The sequence below is a fragment of the Fusarium solani genome (assembly GCF_023522795.1).
Source record: "Fusarium solani strain SB1 chromosome Unknown bctg00000014, whole genome shotgun sequence".
Taxonomy (NCBI): domain Eukaryota; kingdom Fungi; phylum Ascomycota; class Sordariomycetes; order Hypocreales; family Nectriaceae; genus Fusarium; species Fusarium solani.
In genome coordinates this window covers 1,566,427-1,578,808 of record NW_027072141.1, presented here as the reverse complement: position 1 = coordinate 1,578,808, position 12,382 = coordinate 1,566,427, and the positions used below count along the sequence as shown (strand labels likewise).

Sequence of the window (12,382 nt, the reverse complement as noted above, 5' to 3'; positions counted from 1 at the left end):
TCTCTGATGCTGATAATTGAAATGCGATATGCCCTTAACGTAATGAATTGATGCATGTACTTGAAATCCATTTTTATCTACTTTTAAAAATGTCGACCTGTTTCCGTTGGGGGCAATCGTATCAGGTCGACGATTTCACTAGCGCGGTTTTTTTTACTATGGGATTGCCATTGGAATCAGACCTGTATTCGCCATGCAGCTGGGTTAGTCGATACCAAAATCTTCGCGGGCCCGATCCAAGATGTCGTCCATCAGCGCCACGAACGGGACCACCACGATGCTGGTGCCAGTCTCTTCCGCAACCGCGGGGAGCATGAAGAAGATGCTTTTGCCACCACCGGTTGGAAGCACGCAGATCAGCACTTCACCCCTCCTCATGTCCATGATTCTCACCATGCATTCGTGCTGCTCGTCAGACTTCCAACTCGCGCCCTCTCCTAGAAGCCGTTGTAGTCCTTGCTGAAGCGGAGCGCCTGGTCCTCCGACCACTGCCCCTCCTCCTCCTCCTCCTCCTCCTCCTCCTCCTCCTCCTCCTCCTACCGTTGCCGTCCCTGCTTCGGCTGTCCCGACCTTCCTCCTTTTTTTGCTTTCCTCTCCCATGCCCGCCGCCTCGATCTCAACGGCCTTCCGCTTGGCAGCACCCTTGCCTGCAGTCGCCCCCAAAATGTCGGAGCAGCCCTGATGATGATGATCATCATCATCATCATTCCCTATCGGGCTCGCGAGAAACCAGTGCCACAACCGGCTGATCTCTCGATAAGTGGCCACCATCTGCGGCTGCAGCTGGTCTGGGAACTGGATGTTTACCGCATAGCGCTGCGCCAGCACGCTGCCGTGCGTTGATTGCAAGTCAAAGACGTACTCAAACCGTCGCTTGCCCCGTGTTTCTCCGGTGACCGGGTCCACCTCAGCCGTCATGTTGTTCTCCTCGCCGTCGGCCTCGTCGCCGATGCCCACTTCCACCTGCCTCACCGCCAATCCTCGGACCTTCCTGCCCATCTCGATCCCGACGTGTCGATACTCCGAAACACCCATGGTAAGACCCGTATGCTCGGCAGTCAGAAGCCTCAGCCGCTGGGTGAGTAGCTCGGTGTCCCATCGGCCTTTCCTCGCATCTGCCCAGAGAAAGCCTTCGAGAGACGGTCCGGGCCCCTGGATGCCCGCTTGCTCCTGCAGCATCCTCGCCGTGGGGATGAGCCACGCGATGTACGCGACCATCATCTTCGTCGGCAGCTCGGGGAGGAACCGTGCCACCTTCCTGCCGATGCCGCGGATTGCCCGGCTCTTGTCCCGGTCGGTGATGAGCATCATCTGTCCGTCGAAGATGAACGCGTTGCGGATGAGCTGCTGTGAGTCATAGTGCCGCATCGTCAAGATCTCCGGGCCTCGCCCGGGCATCCCCCACCAGATGTGTGTGACGACGACCATCGCCATTGCGAAGAGCCGGAAGGTTGAGAGAAACTGCTGCACGGCTCTGCGTCTCCAGCCCCGGCCCTGCCGCCAGAGCTTGGCCTTCCCCAGCTCGGCGACTCTGCGGTGGCCCGGCCGGAGCCACTGGTTCCTGCCGTTCGTCGCAAACGACCGCCCGGCACCCTCGAACGTCAAGCTGTCGACGATCCGCCCCAGTTCGATCGTCGCTTTCACCTTCGCCCATTGGCCGTACGTCAGCCGGTCCAGCAGCTTTTCGGCCTCCCTGACCGCCACCTGGGCCGCCTTCCGGAACTCGTCGATCGTCAGCCGCTGCCCCAAGTATCGCAGAGCCTCGCCGTTCTCTTCCCACATCACGCTCGGCATGCCGCCGTCCTTCTTCCGGTGGCCCTTGCCGTACGCCATCAACCCGATCATGGTGCTGAATGGTGAGTAAGATCCGTCGACGAGCCACTCTCGATGTTCCTCCTGGAATTTCTCAACGACCTCGAACCGCATTTCCTCCGGCTCCTCGGGCTCCTCCTCGAAGATGTGCTCCAGCATCAGCATACGTACGCACCAGACAAGTCCTGCCAGCTGCCCCGTATAGCCGGCTGGTCGCTTGTACGAGTGCCCTGTTCTCTCATCGCCAATGCCTAGCACCGCCGTGAAGTGTACGAGCGGGTTGCGATGAACGTCGTATGCTACCTTGTGCTTGATCGAGCTGATGAAGAATTGGAAGACCCTTCGGTCGAGCACCGCCCTCCTCCTCTCCTCCTCCTGCTGCTGCCTCGCTTCTTCTTCATCCTCGTCGTCGTCGTCGTCGTCGTCGTCGTCGTTCTCGCCACCTTCATTGCTGGCCGATTCCCTGTCGCCGTTGGGGTCGTTGCCGCTGTCGTCGCGGCGCCCGCGCCGGTCGTCGTTGACTGTGGACCCGCATCCGCTCCGTCCCATGGTGGGTCCCGACGGCCCCGGTACCCCCCGCCAACCTTATTATTATCGAGAGCCTCCACAACGGCACATAAACGGCCCCACTGCTCGTCCGTGAAGCGTATCCCGACCTCGGTCTGTGCCTTGTCCCGCCCAAGCTTCCACACCCGCCAGCAGTGGCATAGATACCGCCCCCCGTACGCCCAATATTTCTCGTTGGAACTCTCATGCTCCTTCAGCTTGAACGGCTGCCCTACCGGAGTCTCCGGGTTGATGCTGTTCAGCCAGCGAAGCGTCTCGTTCGGCACCCGTTCCAGCCGACCGACGCACCTCGACATCTCTCGATCGAAGCTCTCGATAAGCCGCGCCAGCGTCTCCTGCTCCTCGCGTTCGGCGCCGTCTCGCATGCCTCTCCGCACGGCCTTGGACTTGGGCCCTAGTCCGAGCTGGTAGATCCTCTTGAGATCTCGCCCCTGGAAGTGCTTGGCCCAGCCCGTCTTGTTAATCCATGTCGAGTCGTGGTCGATACCGCCGGGCTTCTGCGCGGTCCGTCGCCTCTCGTCTTCCTCTTTCTTAAGTACACGGCCATACTGGGTCAGCATCCCGTCCCAATCCCCCCATCGGCCTCGTCCCCGTAATAATACCCACCGGCATCCGAGCCCGGCTCTGATTCGTCCGAGCACCGGCTTGCATCCCTTTCAACCGCAGCGTCCCGCGGCATCGGCCTCTTGATGACCCAGTACCTCGCGAAGCGTCCCTGTGAGAAGGTCTGGAGCTCCACCGTCTCCCAGTCGCCCCCGATGTCCGCGTGGTCCGATTTCCTCGGATGGGCGAGTATGTTCTTTCGGTTGATCGTCAGGTACCCGCATATGGTGCACCTGCAGCCCGCTAGCACGGCGAGATCCTCGATCGGTGCGCTGCCGTCGGCTGGCAGCTGGATCTTGTGTGGATCCCGTAGCGGCAATCCCGAGCAGTATGCGGTCACCCGGGCCAGCTCTCCTCCTTTGAGCTGGTGCTGCTTGCGGAAGTGGCTGATAATCCCGCTGATGCGGTCCCTCCCTGGAGGCACCGCCGCTCTACGCGTCAGGCATATGCATACCTCATGTTGCGTATCGAACCTCACCCGGCGCTGCGTGTTAATATCCCCCCTCTTGGTCCTTGTTTTCTCCCACCGTTGACATTGCCTTTACCTTTGCCTTTACCCTTGCCTTTGCCTTTGCCACTGCCATTGCCAGGAGGTGGATGGTGATTAATGATAATATTAATGATAGTGGTGGTGGAGGTTCTGCAAAGCAATGTCAACACCACCCCTTTTTAAATGCATACTACCCATACCATATATATATGCCGAATTAAATTTAAATTTAAATAGATATAATTAATGATGGTCATGATATCCCCTTTTTCTCTTCACCAACTGAAACCTCAAGTTAACCCCGAGCTAAAACCCCTGAACCATGCCGCACAAGTTCAGCCAGTCATCTAATCATCAGGGGCCCCTGCTATATATAATGAGAATATAAGATAAATATAAATTTACTATGAAAAAGGCCGATGGCAATTTTACCCTCTTCATATTCCATCCAAACATATAAATTCCTCTACTCTTCCACAATCCAATAGCGCGCATATTTACCCTTTGCAAATGTTTGAATAGTAACATCCTTCCATCCTCTTTCACCAGCCTGTTGAGCTCCATGCTTAAGTTGACTACAGTGGCTAAGGATATTTTTACGGTTCATAGTCAAATACTCGCAACTCTCGCAGCTGTGCCCTCTCAATATTGGTAGCTCAGGGATGGGCTTGCTTTGGTGATTTGGCAGCGGCACCGTAGTCGGATCTTGGAAAGATCTGCCACTGCAGAAAGAGATTACTCGCTGAAGCTCGTCGCCTTTGAATCGGTGCATTTTGCGGAAGTGCTGGACAATGCTCTTGCCCGGCCCGATTGCAAACTTGCAGAGGAGACAAATGAGGATCTGGTGCTCATCAAGAACGCAGAGAACGCGGTCTATCCATGCGGGATTTTCTCTTTCAAGAAGTCGTGGAGTAGCATGGGAGGATTTGTCATCTGGCGGAAATAAGACTTCACCACCCTCGTCTTCTAGTTCCAGTGCCGGCATAGATCCTGAACTCCGCTCTACTAGTGATCCGACAATTTCCCATCCTCTTGGTCGCTTGGTTGGATAAATTTGGTCTATGGCAGACACAGAGTCCAGTGAAGCATCGGTGATTGTTCGCTTGTGGCATGTGGTGAGCGATTCAAGGGTGGTAAGCGCGTGTTGAGGTGACAAAGATAGCTTCTTGCTTGCTTGACGAATGAATTCGTGCCAACGGGTCGAGGCCCACTCGTAAGCACGCAGCAGCGGTGGTTGAAGCCGGAAAGGGTACGCCCCATCAAGTCCGTATGTGGTCCCACGCTGTAGTGGGCGATGTCCACTTTGCCAAGCAAATACGACGTTGACATCAGCATCGCTGCTATAGTCATCGTATCTGTTGAATGGGGTGTATACTTCACGGACGTGCTTCTCGGTGACTGCTACTGCTAGTTGGCGATACAGACGAACATGGACCGCCTGCTTCCAAACTTCCAAAGTGGCCTTGGTAAGAATACCTGTGAGGCGAGAAGTGGGCCATGCTTTTCCGTTACTGTGAAAGAGCAGTCGCGTTTGTGTGCGTTCCTGGTGGCTTTCGATATACCCGACCTGCTCCCGTCGCAGCAAATTGGCCAGCTTTCGGATGTAAACAAGATACAAGTATAAAACACGGCCCAGCCTGACCGGCAGAAAGCGGACCACATAGAACTCGCGATTCGTCAGCCGCTTCACTTTGTGATGGCGGATGACGTATACCATATAACATGCCCAGACGTATATCCCACAAGTCGTGCTTGGACCATTCTCACATTCAAGACTGAAGAGTTCGCGCACTCGCGGAGTCTGACCGCATGCGGTGTGAAGACCACCGGCGAGCTGCTCCTCCATCTCGGCCACTCGTTTCAAGTATGATACGACGGCATGCCACTTCCAGGTGCCGCCCCTAGCAAGTCCATTCTTGCTCGAAGTGTAAGCTTGGACGAGTAGATCTAGGTATGCTGATTTAAGGCCATTCCCCGGGTGCTCTACGAAGCAGTAGCCGCTTTCTGAACTAGCCATGTCGTCTTTGATCTTTGAGAGGTCGACATCGGGTTTCATACCGAACATAAGACTATCACATAGTGCTTCCGCCCGTGAGATGAAGTATTCTGGGAGTTTACGAAATTCCCTCATTGTCAGCTTGAGAGTTCCGTCAGAGACTGTTTCGCCGTCACTGCTCCAGTGGAAGAGGGTCGATGGTGGCTCGGTGCGGGCAGCATTGCGGCCAAAGTCTCGAAGGCTCACCAGCTCTGCGACTGGGGATTGCGAGCCTAAAACCATGTACTTTTCTCGAATTTTATTCAAGGTCTCGAGCTGCTCCGTCCGCGGCCGCTGCGGAATGCCGACAATGGGATATGGACGTAGCGGTAACGCACGCTCCAGAAGCAATATGCGCTGGATATGGATGATTGCTGACAGTTGGGGGCAGTACTGCCGGGCGAGTAGGAACTTGCGACAGTCTCCAGAGAATCCAAGAACCCCACTGAAGTATACCAACAACGTAGAGCCCGGTTGTCCATCGATGAATGTCTCGGTGCATAGCGTGAGACATAGTTGGAATAGAAGCTCATGGAACTCGTCGAATGCTGGCTTGGCAGACTTGCCCTCCACTCTGATAAGCGGTTCTGAGTTGGGCTCTTTGTTGGTTCCGATAAGGTCGCTATCATATCCAGGATCATCATCATCGTAGTCATCCTCGTCGTCTTCGAGCTCCCAGTCCTCCACGTCGTCATCATCATCATCCCCGTCATCCTCCTCTTCATCTTGTCTATCACCGTGTATCCCTTCTCCATCCTGCAACACATCGCATGCGTCCCTGTTTGATCGATCGTCGCTGATAGGAGCATCATCAAGTGTTTCTCCAATGCCACCATAGCAACTCTGACTTTCCATCCTAGGTCAGAGCCCCTTCGACGTGTCAAATAGGTCCCAGACTCTATGGTTCCAGATCTGCTCTAGTTGGCCGGAGAGTTTCGAATTCAGCCTGATGTCTGCAATTTCTTGTCGAGCATTGCTTGGCATTCGGTACGTCCGAAAAGTGAAGGCCAAGAGTTTTTTCTCAATCTGCCTGTATCTGAGCTCGGTATTCCTCTCTGCCACGAGACCGAAGGGTATTTCCCGGGGGCTTTGAAGTCGTGAGCTGAGCAGCCAGCAGAGAAGGGTACGGCTGGTGTGGCGAACCGTATCCTCGCAACGATCTATGACCGAGTCCAATGCTCCCATAATACACGATATCTTCTGTTCGTCCTCGTGTGGGCTTGTAAAGTCTGCGTCGTCTTCAAGGGTCCCTTGACCCAAAATATAATCTGTCGTCAGGGATTGCCGGTTTGGTAGTCTGGTCAACGCCCGTAATATGTCTCGCCGAGCGTTTTGGTACGTAGAGGGCCATTGAGTTCTCTCCAACCAGAGACTTGTAGCTGCGAAAGTTTCACTGCCTGAATCCTTGCTGGTTATACGTGGCTGATTCATGGCGTCCCGGTATCCCTCTTCTCGTTCCAATATCTGTCTCAGGTGGACGGACGCTTCTGGGGGAAGACTTTGAATCGCCGCCTGCGGCTTTGAGGAAGCTGCCTTCGCTTGCGACTTCTTCTTCTTCTTTCTCTGCCGACTGGTATTTTGACTGACTTCAAACCATCTGCTGCCCGCCCTGGAAGGGAAAAAGCGTTGGCATGTGATGTTTTCGATCCACGGCAGTTCAGTGGGAGGTATTGGGCATCCCTTTGATGGTCGTCCTCTGCACCTTGGATTGACCCATTGATGGGCTTTGGCACAATGAGCTTGAATTTTCTGAACCTGACGTAGGATGAGGCCGCATGCTCGACACTTTAGTCCATCCGGCTTCGGTGCGCCGAGACAAGCAATGGGCTCGATTGTCGGTGGTGGATACTGCAGCTGATCCAGCTGAGACTGATTTCGTAACACATAGGGCAATTTTTGTATGGTTTCCACCAGCTTGCGCCGACTTTCCGGGTCTATGTCGTGATGTCGTGTTCGCAAGTGCGTGGCAACTTCATCTGCAACACACCCAAACTGGCACAACTGGCACACAAGAAGTTTGTATTCAAGAAGTAGAACGAACGGGTAGATGGCACTAGATGAGCCTCGTTCTATGATAAAACTCATCGTCGTGGCGCAGTGGTGATCGAAAAGTTGAAGTGCCACAGTTAAAAATTCCAACTTCTTTCGGATTGCGGTTCCTCCCCTTAAATGCTAATCACGACGAGCCCCAGGCGACGCGTACCAGCGTTCCTCGCGTATGACGCGCCTCAATTGGATGGCAAGGATTATGGCCAATCATAAATTCAACTCTACCCCTTGCTTAAATGAACTCTACCCCTGGTAAATATCAACTCTACCCCCCTGTTGACCTGTAGAGTGATTTTCTGAAATTCAACTCTACCCCCCGGCATAAATCAACTCTACCCCCTGTGAAGTGGGGCAAAATAAATCAACTCTACTAAAGTTGATTTTGGTATGTAGCAGTAGGGAGGCCTCGCAGCCTACCCTAGACCTCATCCGGAGGCCCCTAGCCCCACAGCCTACCCTAGACCCCTCCCAGAGGCCCCTAGCTCCTTCTAGCCCTAGCAACGGCCTAAGCCCTAGGCCTGCCAAAACAGCCCAACAGGTGCTAAAGGAAGCAAATAAGGCTAGGCTAGCAGGCTTCTTAGAGGACCTTCCCGCTAGCTATAGGCACGCTAGGCTAGAAAATGCTAGCTATCTCGGCCGTAAGTGGCTTGGAGTCTTGCCTACCCAAAAAGCCCTATCTTTTACAGACTCTGAGATCACTGAAGCCCTCCGAAGCCGGCTTTTCTACCCAATCAAGCCAATTAGCCTACCCTGTAGCTCTTGTGGAGCTATAGCTACCCTAGGCCATCAGGATACCTGCAAGGGCGCTAATTGTCACGGCCCAGTACCAGACCAGGCGGTCTGGCAAGGCAGAAAACCACCCACGTGACAAAGACGCTGCAAGAGTGAGCAGGACCCACTACAAGGCAAGTGAGCACTTATACGTCGCGCTCACCCGCAACAGTATAAGGACAGTGAGCAAGTGAGCACCACGGGTTCTACCCCGGTGAGCACCCCAAGTATATAGGACATACTCGTCACACCCTCTTATGTAGTAGCTACCCCAGCTATCAATACAACTTGGTTACACTCAATACCCTTGAGCATATTACCAGACGTGACTACACCCTCTGCCTCAGAGTACGCTACCTGATCCCCTGCCAACATAAACCTAGCACGACCGGTTTATCCCTTGGGAAATACCCACTCGTCACACTAATAGAAGGTGGATTGCAAGGCATGACGCTATAACTAGGGCTTTTTTCAAAGCCCTAAGCAGCCAGCCTACCCTAGAGGTCAAGAAAGAGCCCCTAACCCACCCGGAAGGCAACCTAAGGGCCGACTTCGCAGTTACCCTAGGAAATAGCCGCTATTACTATGATATCCAAATCGTAGCTATTTCAAAGGATTCTGCCAAGGAAGACCCTTATAGCACCTTAAGAGAGGCTGCAGAAGAAAAACGCAGAAAATATAGGTCTCTGGGGCCTTTTTTCAGCCTCTTATCTTCTCAGCAGGTGGCCTTATGGACCTAGAGACAGCTAAAACCTACCAGAAGCTCCAGGACCTTATTGGCCCCCTCGCGGCTAACCAGCTAGACTCCTCTATAAGCCTTGCCCTTATGAGGACCAGGGCTACCTCTGCGGCTTCTATAGCCCGAGATACCCCTAGTAACCTAGCTAGGTCGATCTGGAATACTTCTAGGGCTTCTTAAGGCTATTTTGCCTTTTATTATCTCTTATCTCTTATCTCTTATCTCTTATCTCTTATATCTCTTATATCTCTTCTCTAGCTATATTTCTCTCTTTAGTTATATTTCTCTTTTCTTAGCTTTATTTCTCTTTCTCTTAGTTATATCCCTTCTTTCTTAGCTATATCTCTCTCTTACTTATATCTCTCTCTTTCTAGCTATATCTTTTTACTTTTATATCTCTTTTACCTCTATTTTCTAGAAAAATCTCCTCTCTTTACCTTATAAGCTATATCTTTAGCTAGAAGAAACCCTCTGGGCAAAATAGCTTAGATAGTAAATACTAACCCCAACCATAACCCTAGAACTTCCACGCAAAAAGGCAGCTCTGCCACCACACGATACCAACCCACAGGCTGAGGAGATTATGTCGGAGAATGAAACAGACACTATTCATGTACGAACATCCGAGCCTCGCCATGACTCGACCGGGGTGACAGACCAGGACGAAGAGCTCCGAGTCTCACAGAGATCAACCAAAGCAAAACTTCCTTCGAGGTACCTGCTCCTAGGAACCAATACTCTCACTAACCTCATGTGCGCCCACGTTAATCTTGCGGCTTCCGTGGAAGACGAGGCGGAGCCCCGAACGATAAAAGAAGCCCGAGATTCTCTTCAGTGGGAGAACTGGTTCAAGGGAATGACTGCCGAGATAGACTCCATTAAGGAGAACGGAGTCTACACCTTGGCAAATCTGCCACCAGACCGAAAGGCACTGAGGGGCAAGTGGGTGTTCAAACTCAAAAGGGGAGCTAATGGAGAAATCCTGCGGTTCAAAGCACGCTATGTGGTCCGAGGCTTCGAGCAACAAGAAGGAATCGACTACAACGAGACGTTTGCCTCAGTCGTCAAGCCTATGACTTATAAGGCAATTTTTGCTATAGCCGCAGCGCTTGACCTCGAGCTCGAACAAATGGATGTCAAAGCTGCCTTTCTCTATGGGAAAATCGACGAGGAAATCTACGTTGGGCAACCAGAGGGCTTCGATGACGGAACCGGAAGAGTCTGGAAACTGCGAAAAGCCTTATACGGGCTGAAGCAATCACCTAGAATATGGTACCAGACTCTCTCTTCTTTCCTCCAAGATCAGGGATTCCAGCCTCTCGTCTCCGACATGGGTGTCTTCGTTAAGAGCCAAACCTACATTGCCGTTTACGTTGATGACCTGCTCATCGCAGGACCATCAAAAGGGAACATCGAGATGATAAAACAAAGCCTCAACCGGCGGTTCAGCATGACAGACCTGGGGCCTTGCCACTTCTACCTAGGGATGTCCATCACTCGGAACCGCAGACAGCGAAGACTGAGCCTCTCGCAAAAAGGGTACATCGAGAAAGTCCTCAAGGAATTCGGACTATGGGACTCCAAACCGACTGCGACCCCAGTGGCAACAGCGAAGCTAGAACCCGCTCCTGACGATGACGAAGCTCACCCAGATCGCAAGCGCTGGTACGCTAAAGCGATCGGATGTCTGATGTATGCAATGCTAGGGACCAGACCAGACATTGCATTCGGCGTCTCCCTATGCAGCCGCCATCTCGCAAAGCCCACTAAGGCCCACGAAGCCGCAGTAAAGCGCATAATGAGGTACCTACGAGGAACCTGCGACTTCAAGCTCGAGTTCCGAGGAGATCTGCGCCCGTTGACCGGCTACACGGACTCGGACTGGGCCGGAGACACTGAGACTCGAAGGTCCACTGCGGGATATATCTTCAATGTTGGCAGCGGTGCGATAAGCTGGGCCGCAAAGCGACAACAATCAGTGGCGCTGTCTACCTGCGAAGCTGAATACATGGGGCAGACACAAGCAACCAAGGAAGCCATCTGGTTGCGAACCCTGCTAAAAGAACTACTGGGAGGTCTAAACGCCACAGACCAAATCGCTGCCACAATTATCTACGGAGACAACCAAGGGGCAATAGCAATGGCTAAGAACCCCCAATACCACTCCCGCACAAAGCACATTGCGATTCAGGAACACTTTGTGCGAGAAAAGACGGCCAGCGGAGAAGTTGAGATGAACTATATCCCAACCGACAAACAAGTGGCTGATGGACTTACAAAAGCACTTCCCAAGGACCGGTTCCAGTTGTTCCGGAAGGCTCTGGGAGTTGTCGGATCGGACGAGTAAAGCTATTCGGGCCAGAAAGGGGATCCACGCTACGAGGCTGTGCGATTTCTGGAACATATTCAACACATTGTTACCCCTAGCTCACTCCGCGAGGATCCAGTGGGAGTCTACTACCCGATTATCACATACAACGGCAGCTCGTCCGACTCACTCCAACCACCGCTAGAAGGCCAATAAATGGCCCGGCCGCATGGTTGCAATTCCCGACCAGACCAAGACCCAGACATCTGGCAAAAGACGACTCGAAGGCTTTGGGGACTGTACACAGTGGACCGAAGCCGGGAAGGAAAGCTGCTTGGGTTGCAAGTCCCGAACTGGACCATGGACCTTGGTACTGCCAGCAGCCGCAGTGATTGCCAACGAGCACCAAGGACCCGAGGCTGCTAACACGGCCTGGTGCGCTGCTAACACGGCGTAATGGATCCGGCAAATGACGAACTCGAAGGCTCGGGGGCTGCACAGAGTGGACCGAAGCCGGGAAGGAAAGCTGCATGGGTTGCAAGTCCCGAACCGGACCGTGGAACCTTGGTACTGCCAGCAGCCGCAGTGATTGCCAACGAGCACCAAGGACCCGAGGCTGCTAACACGGCCTGGCGCGCTGCTAACACGGCGTAATGGATCCGGCAAAAGACGACTCGAAGGCTCGGGGGCTGTATTCAGTGGACCGAAGCCGGGAAGTATAATGTATTAGAAGCGCATATAGCGCTCATTGAGGACGATACGGAGGTGGGCTGCAGTGGGAGCCTTGTCATATCTAAGACAATATTCCCCACGCGCCCAGGACTGTGTCGAGCCTTGACGGGTCCAACAGTACTCTTTCCTCTTTCACCCACGAAGGTGTTTTAAGGTTTTAATGAGACTGCTGAGATCTTAGATAGTCTAAGAACCCACCGCCTTGCTCGAGTGGGAGTGTTGGAGATCACAAGTGTGAGGCGACCAAGTCGGTGGCAAGGTGTGGAAGAAGGAGGA

At 53.4% G+C, this 12,382-nt stretch overlaps 3 protein-coding genes across 3 annotated transcripts; 1 reads left to right on the top strand and 2 right to left on the bottom strand.

Annotated features, from left to right (window-relative positions):
- Positions 1-204: 204 nt before the first annotated feature.
- Positions 205-2,939, bottom strand: MRS44_017975 (uncharacterized protein; the record flags this gene model as incomplete). Its single annotated transcript, XM_065615860.1, has 2 exons — positions 205-2,333; positions 2,561-2,939. The coding sequence occupies 2 exons, from the start codon at positions 2,937-2,939 to the stop codon at positions 205-207; spliced, it is 2,508 nt and encodes an 835-aa protein (XP_065471932.1).
- Positions 2,940-3,938: 999 nt separating this feature from the next.
- On the bottom strand, positions 3,939-6,362 carry MRS44_017974 (uncharacterized protein; the record flags this gene model as incomplete). The annotated part of the gene is made up of 1 exon (XM_065615859.1): positions 3,939-6,362. The coding sequence occupies one exon, from the start codon at positions 6,360-6,362 to the stop codon at positions 3,939-3,941; it is 2,424 nt and encodes an 807-aa protein (XP_065471931.1).
- A 3,287-nt stretch (positions 6,363-9,649) lies between these two features.
- MRS44_017973 (uncharacterized protein) lies at positions 9,650-11,413 on the top strand (the record flags this gene model as incomplete). The annotated part of the gene is made up of 1 exon (XM_065615858.1): positions 9,650-11,413. One exon carries the CDS (start codon positions 9,650-9,652, stop codon positions 11,411-11,413), a length of 1,764 nt encoding a protein of 587 aa, XP_065471930.1.
- Positions 11,414-12,382: the final 969 nt, after the last annotated feature.